Consider the following 21,182-nt stretch of genomic DNA (forward strand, 5'->3'; position numbering starts at 1 on the left):
ACACTTTTATAAGTAAAAGGAAAACACATACAAAGACTACATTTGATAACGGGTAAGCAGATACTACTGCGTAAACTGTTTTATATGCGTCGATATCAGTGTGGACCTACGTTTAAAAAACAGCATACTGTATGTGTTTAATTTTTAGTTAACAAGACTGCAAGTACATTTCTTGACCATACAAGTCACAACTGACAGTGTTTTAATACGTAACGGCCAATAAATATATATAAACCTTTTATTGTACCTGCTTAACTATTTGGGAAATTTCTGCTAGTTATATACATTATATGTATAATATGTATATACTGCATATAACCATGTTTATGTTATATTGAAATTGATAACATTATTTCCCCCAGGATAGGCCTAGTGTAGGCTGTGTGGGTGAGCTCTCTTGGAAACCTCCCTCGCTCACATGGGGCAGGCTTTTACACTCTTACTCCCTCTGCTGTTCAGAAACCTACAAGAGATTTGTGAATGCCCAAATTCCTTGGCATGTTTCGGTCATGGAAACAGTAAAGGAGTTTGTTTAAAAGTTTGTTATTTAAATCTTTAAGAGTAAAGTTAATATATATATACAATTGTAATTATAACTGTGAGTTAATATTAAGTTTATTTCAAGCTTTAAAGATTTAAATTAAACAGAACATACGTATGATATAGCTTAAAATAAAATAAAAAATTAAAAAACAAAGAAAGAAATCACAGTCACTTAACGTCCAAGGTTCTGTGTCTTCAAACTACATGGTCTTTTAGATATATCCATTACACGAAACCTGAGACCATTATATTGATCTACCGATTATTTGGAGTATCGAGATATCATTGGGAATAAAGCCATGCAGTGTAACCCTAGCAAAACAACATAATTATGAGATATAAACACAATATATTCAAAGATATATTAGGATATGAAGTCAATATATTCAGCATTCAAATATATTCAAATATATGTTGACATAAATTCTGATTTTTGTCGGTGATTTATTATTCATAAGTAACTCATAATTACAAAAAGTAGCCAATTATGTAGGAGAGAGGTAGACCCAGGTTGCCTATAGGCCTAACCGATGAAAGGTGAAACATTTTAGTTTGGTGTTTTATAGGGAACTTAATCTCAGCTATGCAGTTACGTTAATCTCGAGTGTGTTTTTGAGCAGCACAGAACTACATTTATGTTATTGAGTAGTACAAAAACCTTTCGATTTTACAGATGCTTTATAGGTTATAAACTGCAAAGCGCATTTAAAAGAATCCCCTTGTGAGTTCTTTTAAATAGAACACCGAAATAGGTGGTCCACAATCGTGTTGACCAATCCCCTTCCATCTAATTTCCCGAGCAAGTTTTGTTATGAGGACGGAGCATTGTTATTGGCATGCTGCACCGCACTGCCCTAGTTTATCCAGGCGCATCTTAGAGGGATTTTCTTTGCCCCACAAATGCGTTTTCAAGTACTGCAAAAGATGAAGGCAGGACTAGCGGCGCTTATTTTTGCGTGTTGTCTTTGTTGCGTCCGAGCGAAACCATCGTCCCTGTCGTGTCCCGGCGGACAGTTCGCGTTAAAAGACCAGTGCGTTGTGTGCCATCCCACCTGCAGCGAGTGCGAAGGCCATGAGTTGTTCGAGTGCACCGCGTGTGGTTTAGGTAAGCGACACGAGCCCGGAGCTCACCTACATCTCACAGGTGGAAATGTCGCACTCAAGCGTATTTTCGCAGAAGCGAGTGGTTGTGTATGTAGTCTGTGCGTATACACCGAAGTTCACTTTTACGAGAAATGGGTAACTTTCCTATCGACTTGTTCTTTTTAACTTGTGAGTTGCCAATTCAAACAACGTTGTTATGACATTTCCTCACACAACAAATAAACAAACGAATAATCCTATCTGAGTAACTTCTCACTAGTAGCATTTTGCAAACAGCCTTTGGTTAGCTGTGCATCACTGAAGTAGCCTGTGCAGTCTTACAACACAGCCTCGAATCTTACGGGTTTTTCCGGACCTATCAAAAAAAAAACTAAAACAGAATCATTTGTAAGATTATTAAATGTATCTGATGAAATTAAATCAGCTTTATTGTTGTGAAAGGTTTGGTAAATTCATCCCTCAGTGGGTGGTTGTTTTTTTTGATGGGGGAGGGGATTTGGAGGATTCATTGAGTAGAGGGAATCGCTATTGTGTATGTGCACAAAAGTACCTTTTCCACGAAGCTGCTGGAATGAAACAATGAACTAGAGATGGCTCAAAAGGCCCATCCCATTCTCAATAGATGGTGACAAAAGGAGCCATACCTTAAAAGACTCTTTGTTTAATAACAACCAATGTGAGAATGGTTCAGACTGTTCAGAGTTATGAGGTTGTAGTATTTATTTCTGTGACCTTTAATCAGACCTATAGTTATGAATGCGTAGGATTACTCTGGTGATTTGGTCTCATATATTGTGAGCTTCCCTGTAGAAATGTACTGTTTTAAGTACATTGTTGCAGCAGTAGAAAGAGGCACGTTCCTTCCTCCCCGACATAAAGAAACCAGTTAATACCGAACAGAAGACTGTTGTAACAGTCCGAAATGGCCCCGAGGTGTCTGATACTACAGTCTGTTCATCCCTCACATACTACAGTATGTGATGCAGCTTACTGAACATGCTGCCACCTTTGCTTTACCTGTTCATCTTTTATGAGGTCTCAAACCCCAAAGATCCACATACCAAAACACTAAATGTGCATTTAATATATATGGTGCTGTATGAAAACTTTGATTTTAAGTTATATTTTCTGTAGGATGGTGATGAATGTCTGTAAGATGCATGCTGGAGCTGTAAGATGTGGTAAAATAAACCAAAAGTGGCCTATGCGCATTACTGTCAATTGTTTTTAATTCTGCTAAGACAGTTTATGATAGTACTTCCAACATTAAAAAAAGATCAGTTACTCTTAATGCATATTTTGGTGACTTGCACTGCAGTTTGGCTATTTAAGAGAGAATTCTCATAGCATGAGACTCTTTAGAGCCTGCTGCAGACCATTAGACACTCTTGTGTCTTGCTCATTTGACAGCAACTGATTTTAAAAATGTATAATTGTCATTATAATGGAGATAACTTAAAATAGTAGCTTAAGTTTTTAAGGCATATAAATAAAAATAAATAAATAAATGCCATATAGTCACAGACCAAACAGTACAGTGTGATCATGCAGGTCCAAGTACTGGCTTGAGAGAGCTCTAGCTTGCCAGTAAACTTAGCCAGAAAAACTCCAACAGGTCAAAGTTGTATGCATGAACCATATATGATCATATGCTCATGCATGATCACCTTGGCCTGAGCAATAACTCTTCCTCCTATTCTTTGCCCCAGAAAGTTCCAGAATCTTCTAACCCTTGTCTCCCTTCTCATTCAGAATAACGGAATGGAATTCCAAGGCTTTCTTAGCTGCCTTAGAATGTGTTTTCCGCAGGTAGCCATACGTCCGTCATGCATGCCATAAAACACCATGTCACCACCGACATTCACTCGCATTCGCTCTTGATTGCCCTTGTTTACCTCCTTCCAGACCTGGCAAGGCATGTCAGTCAGAGCAACCTGCTGTTGCTATTTAGAGGAAGATGTCATGAGTGACACAAACAGATGACATTGGGCATTTAGGGATCACTTCTCTTTATTAGTGTTGCTGTGCACTAATTTGAAGGATTTCTTTGTAAGGCCTGTTTATTGTTTGGGAATTCACAGTTTACCTGTGTGTGTGTGTGTATAATCAACTGGTACTCATTCTATGAGCTCCCTCACATTTGGCTATAGTTGTGCTTACAACTCCTGACCTTTCTGACCTATTGTTGCACTTGATTTTCTGCCGTATTTATTTATTATTCATTATGAAGAGGGAGACACATGTCCAACAATAAGACAGTGAAAACAGTACCTAGCTGTGGGAAGAAGCTGCCCTTTGACACTCCTTTACCAATGCCATTCTGTGCTGATCTAGCTGAATATCTGCAAAACCTTCCTCAGATCAGAAGGGGTGAGTCTGAGCAGTGGATACATTGAAACATTAATCCTGCAACGTTGGCATTTACAGACGAGGATGGAAGGGAGCGTTTCCTGTACCAGGGCCACTGCCGAGCTCACTGCCCACGGGAGTTCTACTCAGATCGAGAGCAGTATACCTGCCTGCCCTGTGCAGCCAACTGTGAGATCTGCGCTGATGGCCACATCTGTGCCAAGTGCAGGGAAGGATATAAGCTACAGAGTGGGCTCTGCCTAGCAGTGCCATGCGGTGTGGGTAAGTGTAGAAGGAACAGGTCTGTGGGTGACGCATGTTTGCACAAAGTAGTATGCGGCACCGGCTGTGTTAGCAATGAACATGGATGCTGACAGCTGTTGAGCATATCACCGATGGAGGTATTTTGTGTTTGACTTCCATTTCTGCTTGCTGATTGATTATTTTTTAAAAAAGGCAATTTAATGGTTTAGTGCTTTGTGTACTAATGAAAGGGATCCGTTGTTTATAATGGGGATTAGTTTACTCCATCAGCCGTTCTGTTCCTACTGTTGCAGGTCAGGTCCGGGATCCAGACTCAGGAGAGTGCATAGACTGTGAAGCTGGCTGCAAGTCCTGCTCTGCTGGTGAGTATTCCAGTCGATACACTTGTGCAACGTTAGCTATATCCAGATGGTAGTGATAGCCTACTGTAGTGATGCTACTCTAAGAGAGCGTTGGGACTAATTTTTTCTTTTGCTCTGTGAGCACCTCTGATGTGACCTAATGCTTGGCTTTTTTTTGGATTGTTCGCTTGTGAGTGATTGCTCTGTTTCTCACACCAGATGACCCCGAGTTCTGTAACAGCTGCACTGATGGCTACTTTCTGTGAGTTTACTTATTGCTTTTGCTTAATTTTGCTATGTGAACTTGGCAACAAATCACATATTCACCCAAGACATGAAGGGTAGCTGAATGTATAGTTGATTTGGTGTTTATGTAGTTTACTCTTAACCATGGATGCTACACACAGGCTGGGTCCTGCAGGCAGTGTGAGGAGAACAGTCATCCGATTGTGTGCCTTTTCACTGTTGTTAAGACCTCTTGCTGTCTTGTGCATCGGGTTTCCCTCGGCATAATGTCATGCCTGGTTACCTGAGATCCACTCACCACCTCAGTGTAAAATTTTACCTGCCTTTGAGGTAGTGAGTGGATCTCTCTCTCTCTCTCCCTTTTTCTTTTTCTTTCTTTCTTTCTTTCTTTCTTTCTTTCTTTCTTTCTTTCTTTCTTTCTTTCTTTCTTTCTGTGGGGTTGGTAGCTTCAGTAATGAATGTGAAGGGAACTACAGAGGCAGCACATTCCACATGCTTTTATTGTGCTTGCTCTGTTGCTGTGGAGGCTTTGTCCACTGTCACACTCAAATGACTAAAAACAGTTAATTTATTGTTTCAGTTGATTGTCTTTAATTATGTAGCAAAGGTGTGTAACCGTAATTGTTGATTCATCTTAGCACTGATTGATAAATAAGCTACAAATGCTGATGCACCTTCTTCCTGAGCCGTATGAGCATATGAGTGCTTCCACTGAGGGATTCCTTCCAGTCTGGTGTCTGGTGAATTCAGGACTCTGTGTGTGTGTGTGTGTGTGTGTGTGTGTGTGTGTGTGTGTGTGTGTGTGTGTGTGTGTGTGTGTGTGTGTGTTCATTCGCAGAGAGCCCTGCTCTAGATCAGTAATGATGAATGTGTTGGGGTACTCCTGGCTGGTCTTTCTCAACTAATTCCAGCACCATGGTAACACAGCAGGAGGTGCCAACCAGGACTGCGGTGCTAACATGGCCCTGTCTTTAATTAAGATGAGAAGGGTAGACATTACATCAGTGTGTCCCTCCTATCTCCTCTAGCCTAAATATGAAGCAGTCTGTAACTTGTATGTGACTTCACTGTAATGCAATCCTCACAGTCTGCTACCTGTCGTACATGGACTTGGTGACCTGTAACCTATTTTGCAACACAATATCCAGACTGATGAACTGCACTGACTGACAGGTTCCATTGTTTTAGCAGTCAACAAATACATTATTTTCTGCCTAACACATCTGAATAAATTAGTACAGACTCTACCAAAAAGGTCCAGAGGATTAGCTGAAACTGTTTGAGCTGAAGAGTAAATCAGCTTGAAAATGTAATTCATGATCCAACTCTGAAGGTTTGATGGATGAATGGAGCTCAGGAGAGAGCGACAGGTGTGCTGGAGCTTTGAGCTGGTGCTCTACTCTCTGAGATGGGGGTGGAGGACCTTCTCTGGTTACTGCTCACCCAGTTCAGCAGGCTGCCTGCCTTAGCGTGCCCAGTAGTCTCTCTCTGCCACTCAGCCTGGAAGAGGAGCATGTGAGCCGGAGTGGACCTTTTGACCTGAAAACACAGACAGCATGTGCATACAGAAGATTTCAGTCCTGAAGTGGTCTTGGGGGGGGGGGGTCTGCAAATTGATTGGTGATTTATTAAGGCCAGTGTTCGTAGCAGGCACCTCAACCCAAATGTACTTTGGAGCTTGAACTAAATGAATGAACAAGACTACAGTGTGACAGGTTGACATAAATCTGTGCACAGGCTATCTGACGTCCAAAAGGATATATTCATCCCCGTGTTTGCTATTTAAACAGTGCTCCATGCCAAACGATGGCTGTGGCATTTCAAAGCCTCTTTGTCCTCTGTTGGTGTGCAGCTACAAGCACCAGTGTCGTCGACACTGTCCCCAGAGGTGCTATGAGGAGCGGAGCAGGGGTCTGTGTCTCAGCTGCCCAGAGCCCTGCCTGGACTGCTGGAGTGAGACGCTCTGCCTGGCCTGCCAACCGTCTCACTTCCTCCACAGTGCGTACACTACCAGTCTTCGCTCCCCAACTCTGCCCACTGAACCTTACCCACGCATGATCTCAGCTTTTCTGTGCTGCTGGTTTTTCCCAAGTGTAGTGCCGACTGTGGATAAACCGATGAAGTGTGTGAGTGCCACAGAAAACTGAATGCCAGTGCGTTGGGGCCACTCGTGTCTCCTCTCATCTGAGTTGGAAATCCATGGCCATGGATTTTGCATTTAGCTTATTTGATATCATGCAAATAAACTAAATGCAAAATCTAGAGGGATACGTCGGGACTGAAAGACTGACAGATGTTTTCTTTTTTTGAGGAGTATATAAAATGGTTCATTCATGCGTTAGACTGTATTTTGTAGAGTGAGGCACACATTATCATGAGATGAAATGACACATAAAATAATATAATGGAGTCATTGTGTTTATTATAGTAGCTGTTCTCGATCTCCTTTTCATTCTGTCTCATTTGGTTGAGTTGGTTGATTATTTCACGCCTGGCCAGCCTGACAGGAAGGGAGGGAAGGGTGAGAGAGAGAGAGAGAGAGAGAGAGAGAGGGGGGGGGGGAGAGAGAGAGAGAGAGAGAGGGGGGGGGGAGAGAGAGAGAGAGAGAGAGAGAGAGAGAGAGAGGGGGGGGGGGAGAGGGAGAGAGAGAGAGAGGGGGGGGAGAGGGAGAGAGAGAGAGAGGGGGGGAGAGGGAGAGAGGGAGAGAGGGGGGGGGAGAGAGGGAGAGAGAGAGAGAATCAGTAGGGAAAGGCACTGAGAGATGAACAGAGTGAAGAAGAGAGGCAGTTGGAGGAGCCCAGCAAGTCGAGGTCACTCAGCCGGGGAACATGCAGATTCAGTAGCCGAACATTCACAAGGAAATTCTCTTCACTTTGACTGACTGAGCCTGTTGCCAGCTGTACCTATAACACTTCTGAGTTGCAGCTTTGCTTGTTTTGTCCTCGTTAATGAAAAAAAATATTAACTTTACAGAATACTGATTCTAATTTTAAGGTACCTCTGTTGTATTAGTTTTTAAAAAGTGATATATTTGAACATAAATTTGAAATCTCCATGTTTTGTCCTTCGGCTTTCAGATGGGGCCTGTGTGAAAGTGTGTCCCCAGGACACGTTCAGGGACACCAGAGGGGGCCGCTGTCAGCCCTGTCATGCCTCCTGCTTAACCTGCCATGGCCCAGGGGTGAGAGACTGCGACAGGTGCAGTGGCTGGTACCGGCCCGTTTATGGGAAGTGCCCCGTCATCAACTGCCCTGAGGGCCAGTACTTTGATAGTGAGTGTGGAAATGACCCCTATGGCCCTGAACTTTGACCTGTAGCTCTTGGGCAGATATATGACAGGAGATCTGAAATGTAATGTAAATGTCAGGTGCCTAAAAAGTTTTTTTTAAATACATATGATTATGCACTCCTTCATGTGAAAAATTGTTTCAGGTGTACTGTCAAACACTCAAAAGCGTCGTCTAGTCACAGTGTCTGCTTAACTAGTGATATTTATTCAGCAATTTTGATCGTAATATTGTTAAACTGAGCAGACGGTTGCATCTTTGTTTATACTGTGCCTGACCTCTGCTGGATACTTCTTGATACTGCATTATATCTACAATAAAAACAGACATTAAGGCAATCCTAAAGAGACAATGTGTACTGTTTTTTCTCTTTGAAGGTGTGACTCGTGACTGCCATTATTGCGACACTTCCTGCAGGACATGTTATGGTCCAAAGGCACAGAACTGTTACAGCTGTGCTTCTGGTAAGGTACAGACAGGTGTACTTTCTGCGCGTAAATATGATAAATGCTGTCACATCTCATCAACAGCCATCCTTCCGCTATCTCTGTCTCTCACCCTTCCCGTCCGTCCCACCTCGATGCAGGGTACCTACTGGAGCAGCAGGAGTCTGTGTGTGTGCCGCACTGTCCTTTAGGCTTCTATGCTAACAGCTCCAGTCAGCAGTGTGAGAGGTGCTCTGCTAACTGTCAGGCCTGTGAGAGTGCAGAGCAGTGTGTCACTTGTACAGCCGACACCTACCAGCTCTTCCTCTTCCAGGGCAGGTGCTGGTCCGAGTGCCCTGAGTAAGTAATTAACCGCCCCACCCCCCCAATCCAAAATAAATAAAGCTTGCGTTGGCCATTTATCATAATCTCATTTATGTAACAGCCCTCTACTACTGTTTAGTTACTTTTAGTAATGTTAGCATTTTGGGTTGAATTCCTTTAAGGGTTTAAGATAGGATTTAGTGGACATTATTTATTAGCAGTCAGTTTGCGTCAGTGGAAACTGGTCAGGTAATATTGCTGCTACCTTTGTGTTTGTCTGTCTGTTAATGTTTGGAGGAGCAGCACTAATGATTAGATTTACTAGGGTTCTAGGTTCTAGGATATAAGCATGTGTTGAATCATAAACACATAAAGCAGGTTCAGGACACATTTTGTGTTTGTGCACGCATGTTTGTGTGTTTGTGCAATTTCAGTGGTTATTTTGAGACGGAAGGTGGCACGTGTGATCCTTGTGATGACCTTTGTTTGACCTGTGATGGGCGGAGGACACAGTGCCTTGCATGTAGAGAGGGTCTGTTCCTGGAGAACAAGCTGTGCGTGCACAACTGCTCCGCGCGGAGCTACCCTTCCCAGGATGGCGCCTGCCGCCGCTGCGGCCCCCACTGTGATGTCTGCAGAGACAACAGCACATGTTCTAGTGCGTGAGCAGGGCACGAACACAATTGTACGGAAATCTCTAACCCCTCAAACTGCCGACATTTAGTCAACCTGCAGGCTGACGTCAGGTTGGCTTCTGTTCTATTACAGGATGCAGTTTCCTCTACCTGCTTTTGAACGGGGAGTGTAGAGCCAGCTGTCCAGAGGGTTTCTTTGAAGACCTGGACCAGGGTGTGTGCGTGCACTGCCATTCGTCATGCAGCACATGCTCCGGGCCCCTCCCGGATGACTGCGAGAGCTGCTCCACCCTCACCCCGAAGCTGTACGAGGGCACCTGCTCGGAGGAGTGCCCTGCCGGGACCTACTACCAAACCTCCAGCGCGGAATGCCAGGGTGAGGCCCCGGCGTGCTCCTGGTTACACGCTCCAGGCCGTGCAGTGGGGCCTTCTCTTTCACTCCTCGGTTCACAGATGGAGCACACGTTCGAGTGTGACAGAGCCGAGCAGTGGGGTTAGAGCGCACAGATCACCTTGTGGGAGAGACTTCTCACTTCACGCGATCGTTTGTGGCAGCAAGAGTAAGAGGAGGGGAAATCTGGTTTTAAAAGGCATTTTACTGCGTTTTCGTGATTGATTAAATACAGCGGCTTGAGTGAGGGAACCTTTACTACTCCTGTCACTTTTGGATGTCGGAAATGATCGGCAGTAAATGCCAGTCGCCATGCTTCCCCGCACGCTCTTGGCTATATGAATCGAACGCATTTTATACAAGTCACAGTTTGCCCCTGTATTTGGTTAATTATTTAATTAACCAAATAAGCACAGAATTATAATATATATTACTTAATTATTGACTTTGTATATTATTGAATATTTTAATTCTTACGATAACCTGTACTGCAGTGTCTCGACTCCCCTTACCTAAAGAGTGAATGTCACTTGGCTTTTTTCTCCTGAGGCAGATAACATGAGCTCATAGTGAAAGGTTTGTAATAATGTTTTTTGTTGGTTTTATGCTCATGAAGTCAGTTCAAACACATGGTTAACAAATGAGGGACATTTGGCCTTTGAACGTACAGCCCTAACTATATATACAGATCCCATATACTGATAAAATTAGCTGAAAGGTCATTAAGTCTGTTATCTTAAAAGTTCATCTTGACATAAGGATGTAGGGGACAAATGAGATTGTTCAGAACGAGCTCTTCCTCAAGAATGTATTTGCTTTGTTGTCAGGTGAGGTATGTTCTAGCCAAGCCCTTATTAAACAGTCTGATCTGCATGTGCAGCAGGCTCCCGCTGTAGGCCTTTCCCACTTTGTACCATTTCTTCTTTTGCTCCAGAATGTCACCAGACATGTGCTCGGTGTGTGGGCCCCGAGCCCACCCAGTGCTTGCAGTGTGGCAAGGGCCTGGCTCAAGACCCAAACACCATGATGTGTGGGGTTACTGGGGACTCCAACTGCCCACCCAGAACCTTCCTCCACGACAACCAGTTCACATGCCAGGCATGCCATCGCTACTGCCAGTCGTGTGAAGGCCCGGGGCCCGGAGACTGTCAGATGTGTGCCCTGCCCCGATACCTCCACAGTAAGAACCCACTGACTTCTCTCAGTTATACTACATGCCCTGGGTTAAAGGCTTCCTTTCAGTTTTACTGTAATACCTGGAAGTGGTTTGAAGATTTCACTCATTGACTCACCCCTTTTCTCTTTGGAACGTCAGTTAAATGCTATGAACAAACACCAGTGCAAGTTCAACATTTTAAGGTACCAACCTTTCAGTTAGGTATTATATTTAATTTGAGTTTTGTACATGATGATAAGTTGTTAGGAAGACATTTTTGTCAAATTTTGGGTCCTAAGATGAGCAAGTTTCCTCTGGGGATTAAGGTAACTGCTAGGAGGCAGATTTTATTTTCAAACCCAATTTACAGTGTTCTTTATTACTATCATTTTATTTCACACTAATGAGATGCATATTTTCACTCTTTATAGAGCCATCAGCGGAGGGGTCGATTTAAAGAAGGACAGGGTTCATAAAATTAAGACTGCAGTAGAGATGACAGGATTCTCAAAAAGAGAAATGCATAATTTGTTATTGTAAGATGCTTTTTATACTGTATTGCAAACACAGAATAAACCCTCTTTTGTAAAGTTCAATTTTAAGAACAAGTTCGTTAAAGCAGCTAATTGCAAATGACACTCTTCAGACCAATTTCAAATTTATGTCTAGTATTAACTTTGATATTGAAATTGCGAATGCTACCATTTTTGTCTCATTCAGTGAGTGTTTTTGTAAACTGCTTTGCTGAGTAGTAGGCTAATAGAAAAATAGATGAGGACATGAAACTAATAATTGGGCATGGGTAGTGTTCAGTATAAGGGGGAAGAATAGCATTGCTAGTCATAACCTATTGGAAGGAACTACATGATAATGAGATCAATGTATCTCCGCTTGGATCTAACGTTTCTCCATGCTTTGTGTGTGCTCGCGTGTGTGTGTGCGTGTGTCTTGCAGATGACTCATGTGTGACAGATTGTCCACCTGGGACCTACAGTGCCCATGAGGAAGCTGATGGGGTTGAGCTGGGTTTCTGTATGCCCTGTGATCACGTGTGTGCCACATGCTCTGGGGCTTCTCCCAAAGACTGCCTAAGCTGTGCACCGGGCCACTTGCACCTACTCTCTCATCTCTGTGTTACCCACTGCCCCACAGGGTAAAACCTGCACTGGACACACTGTCACCAAGTTCACACAACACTGGGAAACAACCAGAGCTCAAGTTTTATAATGGATTCAAGTTTTGTTGGTCTATTGGTCTGCAACTGATTTTTTAAGCACCTCATTAAAAGTTAATTCAATGAATTTCGCAAAAATAAAAGTTGAAAAAATTTGCATGACAGTAGATGGACAAATTGTTCCTTGTCAGTGTAGATCTAAGCACCATTACTCAAAACAGTTCTGTAGTTACACAGGAAATTGCAACACCAAAGTGTAGACGTTTTGGGTGTAAAGACTCTATGCCATTAAAGGCACTAATATCTCCACCTTCTTTAGACCTTTATGATCCTGTTGCTTTTTTATCTTGTGAGTAAACCCCTGTTCAAAGTCCATGGCAAACAGTCGTTGATGCACACCAGTTGTTCTTTTAGATTTCCTTTGAGGGAATGCCATTGTTAAATATTGTTAAATTGTTAAATATCCAAATGAGTGGATGCTATTATGTGTCAATATTGTTTCAGTAGGTTGTGTAGTAAGGTGATATCTTAGCAGTCAAACTGAGTTATAAAGAGCATGTTTTAGATAAGACTTCTGTTAGATAAGACGCATTTGTAACAGAAAGGCAGGACAAATATTGGTTTGTCACTGAGCAGCTGACAAAGCCCTCTCTCTTCCATTACATGAGGAAGAAATATTTCTGTTGAAGGGTGGAGAAGATTATGTGTATATATACCCATATACGCTGAAGTGACTCACTATGAACAATGTAGTTGTGGCCACATTAACACTACAATGATTTTTTGGTAACTCGGCCTTCTTCTACTACATTAGCCAGTAGGTTGTATCTTAATTTGCTATTTTTGTTATATAGACCATAAAGCTGAAGTTTAGTCTTAGTTGAATTTTAGTCATGCCATTGAATAATTTTTAGTCAAAGCAACAAAGGCTATAATTAAATGCACTTGTGTGAGTGAAAACCACAATTTTTAGTCATAGTTTTAGTGGGCACTATTAGGTAGATACACCTATTCTATACCTGTACATCACAGGATACATTTTACAGAAACTTTCATACATTCCCTGTAGTAGTGTGGGGCCTTACCTACAGTCTTATTGGGTCATCTTCAGGGGATGTGCTACGGTTGTGCTTTAAAGCAGCATCAGTACTCTATGAATGGATTTGTATTTGAAAAATGGATACAAACATTTATCAGTTTCGAATTTGCAGCATGGGTTAAAGACTTTGGTATTTGGTCAGGGTGAAAAAGCTGCATCTGGATAAAGAATAAAAAGCAGTTGTGATTTCCCTGTTCTTCAGGCTGGTTAACATTACCTCTGGTTAAACATTGACGCTGACTGCATAGCTCAATGGTGAAACCTATCTACTCATTTTTAAACACGTTCTCTGTACTGGAATACCTTTTCCTTGTTTGAAGTGAGCAGTAAAGAGTCACTCTTTTGGCTGATGTCTGACACAACTGTTCCTTCTCTTTCACCATTTGCTCTCATGTTCTCAAAACCAGAAGCTTCTTTTTCAAGATGTCACGTAGCAGAAACATATTCGTAAAAATATATCAAATGTATATCTTGGCTAATACCCCTGACGTGCTCTTCATCAGGTACTACAGTACAGGGGGGAGGTGTGAGAAGTGTGACCGTTCGTGTGAGCTGTGCTCAGGGCCGGGCCCTGACGCATGCAGACTGTGTGTGCCTCCTTTGCTGGAGCTGCATGGTACCAGGCTGTGCGTGGAGACCTGTCCCCAGCGCTTCTACCAGAGCGGCCCCGACTGCCGACAGTGCCACACCAGCTGCAAGACCTGCACAGGTACAGCTCACCCGCATCCTAATAACCCCAGTGTCATTATCGCTGAGAATAATACTTATTTACGAAAAGGATGCTGCTGTTTACAGATACATTCAAAAATATTCATCACTCACAAGCCTGCATATGAGGATGCATATGAGGGCAAGCAGGTAATATTTGGTTTTGCATGATTTGAATACCAGTTCTGCTGTACTAAAAGGTACACTTTACTCTTTACACTTTAGAAGCATCTGTTATAACAACAAACTGTTGATATCCGTCTTGATCATTTCAATAAAACTGACTGTTTTTGATGCTTTGGCATAAGTGATGGTTTAGACAAGTATCTTCCCAAAGTCCCTGACAGCTGTTACATCCTGAATCCCTTTGCACTAAACTATTATAGACTCAAAGTTTTATAGACCACAAGAAAAGTTGGAAATGCATGAGTTGTAATAGATTCAGCTCTAGAAGCCAAATAATCATAATTCATATGTTCAAATATGGCTAAAAGTTCTAGACAAGATCTCGAATCCAATTTCTGCTCGTAAATTTATTCTCTGCCAGTTTATTGATCAGTTCATGAAATTTCATCACACTTGACTTCTAGGTAAAGGGAAGATCAGTCTGTATTATCTGGACATGGGGCTGTGATTGGAATGCTTGAGTTCTGTGACTTAAATTCCAACTTAATTTCCAGTGATCAGGTCCAGAGTTTAAGACCTTCGACCTAAACAAACTTATCCATGCTTTCATTTCTAGCTTACTGGATAGTTCTACCATTAAGGTCTATACAACTAATTCAGAATACCACTGCCTGAATGTTTACGAAGCCCAAGAGAAATGAGCATATTAATCCCAGTTCTCAAATCCTTTACGGTGGCTTTCATTTAGCTGCAGAACCCACTTCAATGTGTTTAGTTAGCTTAAGACCAAAGTATTTTTCTGATATGCTTGAAGCATGCAAAACCTTTAGGCCTCTGAGATCAAAAGGCCCTCATGAGCTAGTACTGTGTAGAATTAGAATTAAATATAATAAGGATGTATTTAACTCTTATGCTACCCACAACTCTTGGAAAATGTCTTAGTGTGCTGATTTTTAAATTTATCTTTAATCTTTAAATTTAACTTCAAAACAATTCTCTTCTCTTGAACTTTTGTCAGGCTAAGCACTGCACTTTTTTTTTAGTTTTTTTTTTGTTTGTTTGTTTGTTTGTTTTTGAAAGGGGGGGTTAAAATTTAATTTATTGATCTTTTTGTTACATTATACTCTTATTCTTGTCTATGTAAAGCATTCTGTCTAAAGAGTGTGAATGAAATACATATAAAACTGTACTGCCTTAATTTACCATACATTACCTGTAATACAGTATATATACATAATATATAATATAATGCCTAATATGTGGAAGAATACAATGTGGCACCTTGGAGGTTTTGGAACTTTGCCGGTCAAACTGCCAAGAACTGGAAACATTTTACATGGAGGCCTCAATACCTGATGAAGGTTTAGGAGTGAAATGTCAGTATTATTGTGAGCTTGCCTGGCTATATTCTCTTCTAATACCTTGCCATATTTTGCATTTTAGGAAGAGAACTCCAAGATTATCTGTCAGAATGCAGTCATGCAGTCATTTATTATGGGCAATAAAACACTGATGATCTTACTCTTTATTGGGATTGATCTGTTTTATTTGGCAAAGCTGTACCATTTCTGTCCTCATACATGGTGCACTTACACAAAACTTCGGACACCTGCGTTCCCTTTGTACACCATTAACATGCATAGTTTGTGTGTGTCTGTGTTTACAGATAACACACCACAGGGTTGTGTGACATGTGACTGGGGCAGTATCCTGCAGGATGGCGTATGTTACCCTCGCTGTGAAGAAAGCTGCTTCTTCTCTCAGAATGTAAGTACGGCAACTGCGTGTGTTTGCAGGGAAGTTGCTCCTCCTTACAGCGTCATTTTGGCATAGGTCCCGTTTATAGCTGCTCCATAAAGATAATGGAAAATAATGTGATATACAATAGTGTATATACAAATAATGAATATACAACAGTGACACTACTCATCATAATGTTTTACAAACATATAAATGAGCAACAAAGACTACTACTTTGCAACATAATATTTGAAAGCTGTAGCATAAAGAGCATGTTGCCAGTATCCAGAAAGAATGCAAATCCTCAATTATATTGCCTGTAATTTGCGTAATCCACCAACTGATTTAGTAAAACATTTTTACATGCAACTAGCAAACAGAACTCTTATCAAAACACTTCAGGTTTGCTCACTTCAGCCCATCTGGTGGATGTCTCTGACTGGTGTGTATTAGGAGGCTTGTGAGCCCTGCGACGAGTCCTGCAGACACTGTTCAGGTGCTGGAGCAGAGAGCTGCCTGACCTGTCACGTGGGTTTCGGCCTGCACGCTTCATCCAGCCGCTGTGTGGCCTGCTGCCGGGCGGGGGAAGGGTCCAGGAACTGCTGTCTGTGCGACTCGACTTCAGGTCTGCTCTGATGCAGTAAAGGCGCTCTGTTAGGTCTACCAGCCACTCAGCCTCCTGGCCATGTCTGCATCCTTTACACACCAAACTGCTACATGTGTTTTGGGTTTGGAGGAAATTGGTATGCTGACAAGCAGTTTTACTCAATAAAGTGTCCACAATTGTAATACTAAAAAAAACAAGTTTCCAGTCTTTTGAATGATCATATACACAGTTTTATACTGCTTATTATGGGTTACCATAATTTATACATACAATTGATTGCTCAAGTGGAAAATTATGATTAGCATTATATGAGTGAAAAAAAACTAAACTGAAATTTTACCTTACTGGTAAAATGCTTTTGTCACAGGTCTGTGTTTAGAGGCTCCTGTCCCAGAAGATTGGCAGACTGAGGATGATGAGTTGAGGCGGAGGTCCCAGGCCTTCCACCACACCTCTGCAGGCCTGGCTGCCGCGCTGGCCCTGGCTGCCGCGCTGGCCCTGGCTGTCTTCGCTCTGGTGCAGGCACGTGCTCGGAAGCGGCTGTGCTGGAGGCACAGCTACGAAAGGCTAAGCGGCACCGCGGGAGGCGGGCCCGACCCGAGGCCCATGCCCCACGGCGTGCCTGAGCCGGAGGACAGCGGTGACGAGGCCGACGTGGTGTACACCAGCCGGGACGGATCCGTCTACCGCCGCTACGGCTTCATTCATGAGCCTGACACTGAGGAAGAGGAGGAAGTGAATGAGAATACATACCTCAACAGAGCCTAGCTCGAGCAGTCTTTCTGCACAAGCACTGTCAGAACACTGAGGACTGGACCTGACTCTCTTGCAAGTTAATGAATCAGTCAAATGTTCCGTCTTTATAGTTTGCGTGTGCATTGAAAACCTCTTGTTTTAATAAGTAAACGTCCTGCGAAAATGGCCTTTCAGATAATGTCATTGTAAGGTATTTACAATATGGAGCACCTGTGGCACAATACCTATTTTTACGTGTGAGAATATTTTTAGCTTTTTAAATTTAATTTTATTTTTTTAGAATGAAAGCAAACTCATAGAACTTAATATTAATTGGACTGCCTGTTGTAAATAAGTGTTTTCAGTAAGTTACCTGAGATGGCTGTAATGATTAATAAATGCTTTGAATATGACTGAACAAATTCTGTAGACTGCTCAGTCTAGAATGCTGTAACTGCCAATGATTGCTTGCTTGCATTTGACAGTTATGTCTTTCCTGGAAAAGTAAATAACTCAAGTTGATCGAATGTCAGGTTACATTTTGTAAAAACAAATGTGTTGAAAAATTAGGCAGTGCTATACAGTGATTAATCATGTGGCCTTCTAAATTTGTAAGAAAATAACAGAATTTAAAATAGATTTCCTTGGAAAGATTCAAGTTTAGAGAAAACTGAACAGTGCTAATCCTTAAGTCTGTGTAGGTATACCAAAGCACTTCTGGGAGTTGCATTGGATAAGAAAATCTACCAAATGCTGTAAATGTTAAAAAGTAATGAGCGGAGTTATCTTGGATATCACAGATTCACTTTTCTATGAAACTACCCTTTTAGACAGAATTCACCTTGCCATGTTCCACTTTTACATCATCAGTGTTTAGAATAGATAAGATTGTCAGATATGTGGTATTGTTTTGCTTAGCCATGTAACAGAAGATTCAAATTGCTTGTGTTAGAATAGTCACCAGGGGTTATGAATATGCAAATATTCAGACCCTTATAAACTGACTTTGCACACAATGAACAAAGCCATAGATGAAGATACATTTTCAACAAATCCAGAAAACAACACAGACACACATATATATATATATATATATATATATATATTTACAGAATGATGAAACATGATGGGAAACAGCCTTCACTTTGAACAGCTTGACCTATCACATATAGCGCACCATCCCAGTATTTAGTCTAACACTGCTTCCATGCTTCTGCAAATTGCCCTCACATGTACATATTGAAACACAAACTAAAGCATAATGACATACTGTATTATAGAAAACTTATTTCATAAATCCTGACCATCAAATATGGATTACAATTAATAATTTTAAACACTGAATATCAATAAATCATGTGCTTTTCTCTATGAAAGGCTTCATGTAAATGTAATTGTTTTTTCAAGATTGTTTTCATGTTCACTGATAATGTTTGCTGTTTGCTGAATGAGTAGAATGGTATATCCTGTAAAGACAAAGACAACCTATGTGTCAAAACCACACCCCTCTGTGCACATATCAGCTACACAAGTTCATATGGTCTGTCCCTTCTGTGTGGATCAGTTATTTCTCAACTTCCCTGTATAGCTACAATTTAAAGTGCAACATCACACTGCAGGCTGGTCCTTACTCATTACCTTGCCCTAACTACTGAACCTTGACAAGAAGAAGTGGCAAGCAACTACAAAATGGCTTTTAAGAGACAAAATCTAAAAAATATCTCTTTAATTTGTGTTTTTTTATCAGTCATTTACCTTGTGTTTACTCCAAGAAAAGGCTCCGTTCAGAAAAGGCAGGTTGACATGGCGAACATGTTCATAAAGCAGGATGCTGGAGAATTGCAAGCTTGTTCAGCTATCATCCAAGGAGACATGGATGGAGTAGACCAGAAACATTTCAGCAAACTCCTCGCTTCCAGGAAGAGAACATCTCTTTTATCAGAGTCCTTCTACCTAAATGCAACTGCAGACTGTCAAGCTTACATCAGAGACCGGGGTTTTTTCACGGTTCATCTCAGCAAGGAGGAGAAAGATTTCCCAATTGCTTATTCAATGGTGATCCACGAGAAGATTGAAATGTTTGAGAGGCTCCTGCGAGCTATTTATACTCCTCAGAATGTGTACTGCGTTCATGTAGACCAGAAGGCACCTAAAATCTTTACAGAAGCTGTCAAGGCTATTGTGTCTTGTTTGCCCAATGTGTTTGTGGCCAGTAAGTTGGAGAACATAGTCTATGCTTCTTGGTCTCGAGTTCAAGCTGACATCAACTGTATGCAGGACCTACTCAAATCTACTGTCCAGTGGAGGTACTTGCTTAACACTTGTGGTATGGATTTCCCCATCAAAACCAACGCGGAGATTGTCCAGTCTCTGAAGCAGCTGAATGGGAAAAACAGTATGGAGTCAGAGGCCACAAACCCATACAAAAAGCAACGCTGGGAGTATCACCATAACATCACAGACACTGTGATTCAGACAGATGTTAAGAAGACCCCTCCACCAATCAGAACCCCCATGTTCTCCGGGAATGCTTACTTTGTTGTTACACGGGCATTCGTGGAGCATATATTCAAGAGTAAGGAGATTAGGGACTTCATGAAATGGGAACAAGACACCTATAGTCCAGATGAGCACCTGTGGGCTACGCTGAATAGGATGCCCTCGGTGCCTGGATCTAAACTGCCAAACATAAAGTTTGATGAATCAGACATGATAGCCATCGCAAGGCTAGTGAAGTGGAGCTATCATGAAGGGGACATAAATCAAGGGGCCCCATATCCACCCTGCACCGGCTCACACAGGCACGCAGTATGTGTTTACGGAGCTGGAGATCTGAAGTGGATTGTGATGCAGAAACATCTCCTGGCTAACAAGTTTGACCCAGAGATTGATGATGTCGCTATAAAATGCATTGAGGCATTTTTAAGGTACAAAGCTATTCATGGTCAGTCACTGTTGTTGATTGATAAGCAAACTATACAGAAATAATATTTTATAGATCTTTCTATTTTAGCCACATTGTACATTTGACTGTTATTTTATTTTATTTATTAGTAGAATATTTAAACCTTTTTACTGTCTAGGTTCACTTATCTTGAAAATGATAGTTGGTAGAGTATCGTCTTGAACATTGGCTCACATTTATAATGGTCTTATGACTACATGTTATTTTATTAATATGTTATTATATTAATATGTTTATTATTAATATGTTTTAAAAAGCTAAGCCCATCATATTTGAATTCCGTAGATCAATAGAATAAACTGAAGAGAAAAAGTTATTATAAAGTTATTATAAATGTATTCTTACATTTATTGATTCCTGTTACTGTAATGAGATGTTTGAACTGAAAACTGAAAAATAACATGCTCTTTATGATCTCATGCAAAATTTGATTAGATTTAATTACGTGGTGTGTCAACAGTGCAGGAACCAGTTAATTAAATCTGAAACCATTTTATTTACTTATCTACTTATTTTCAGTTTTGCACTCCATATTACAGCATTCATCTCATCAAAAAAACCATGGTTCACTAACTCATGATTTTCTGAAAATACAAAGCTATTAAGACAGAAAGACCTCAAGAAAGAATCAGTTTTATGAGTTTATTAGTTGGAAAAATGTTATTTGAATAAAAATGATTTATTTTGCATAAAATAAATATTTAAAAAAATAAAACCTCTTGAGTTTTAACGTTGTCAATACAATTGCAAGAAAATGTTTGAGGGCTTTGGCATTACTTGGATTTCTGCATAATAACCTACCTGAAAAGTGACCTTTTAAAAGTGACATTTAATAAACAACAGACCTGACATTTTCGATATCCGAGCAAATAGTTTTAACGATCAAGTCATGTTAATGTATGAAGAGTTCATGGATGATTTTTGGATGTCTTGCTCAATTGGTCAATTTCAGATTACGCCACA

The 21,182-nt window shown here is 41.3% G+C and overlaps 2 protein-coding genes across 3 annotated transcripts; both read left to right on the forward strand.

The window, feature by feature from the left end:
- Window positions 1-738: 738 nt before the first annotated feature.
- LOC113573174 (proprotein convertase subtilisin/kexin type 5) lies at window positions 739-17,676 on the forward strand. Of its 2 annotated transcripts, XM_027003284.3 has the most exons (16): window positions 1,182-1,648; window positions 4,075-4,278; window positions 4,554-4,622; window positions 4,821-4,863; window positions 6,700-6,845; window positions 7,925-8,119; window positions 8,512-8,598; window positions 8,721-8,919; window positions 9,318-9,541; window positions 9,652-9,894; window positions 10,844-11,089; window positions 12,020-12,218; window positions 13,842-14,047; window positions 15,839-15,939; window positions 16,366-16,537; window positions 16,887-17,676. In XM_027003284.3, exons 1-16 carry the CDS (start codon window positions 1,444-1,446, stop codon window positions 17,285-17,287), a joined length of 2,940 nt encoding a protein of 979 aa, XP_026859085.2. In that variant the 5' UTR covers window positions 1,182-1,443; the 3' UTR covers window positions 17,288-17,676. The 2 variants fall into 2 exon arrangements, with proteins under 2 accessions (XP_081568109.1, XP_026859085.2); XM_081711983.1 differs by lacking the exon at window positions 16,887-17,676 and having other exon boundaries at window positions 739-1,648; window positions 16,315-16,454.
- A 93-nt stretch (window positions 17,677-17,769) lies between these two features.
- On the forward strand, window positions 17,770-21,059 carry gcnt3 (glucosaminyl (N-acetyl) transferase 3, mucin type). The gene has a single exon (XM_027003221.3). It carries the CDS (start codon window positions 18,944-18,946, stop codon window positions 20,240-20,242), a length of 1,299 nt encoding a protein of 432 aa, XP_026859022.2. The 5' UTR covers window positions 17,770-18,943; the 3' UTR covers window positions 20,243-21,059.
- The last annotated feature ends 123 nt before the right edge of the window (window positions 21,060-21,182 follow it).

This window comes from Electrophorus electricus, chromosome 4, assembly GCF_041902795.1.
Source record: "Electrophorus electricus isolate QZ-2024a chromosome 4, ASM4190279v1, whole genome shotgun sequence".
In the NCBI taxonomy this organism is placed as follows: domain Eukaryota; kingdom Metazoa; phylum Chordata; class Actinopteri; order Gymnotiformes; family Gymnotidae; genus Electrophorus; species Electrophorus electricus.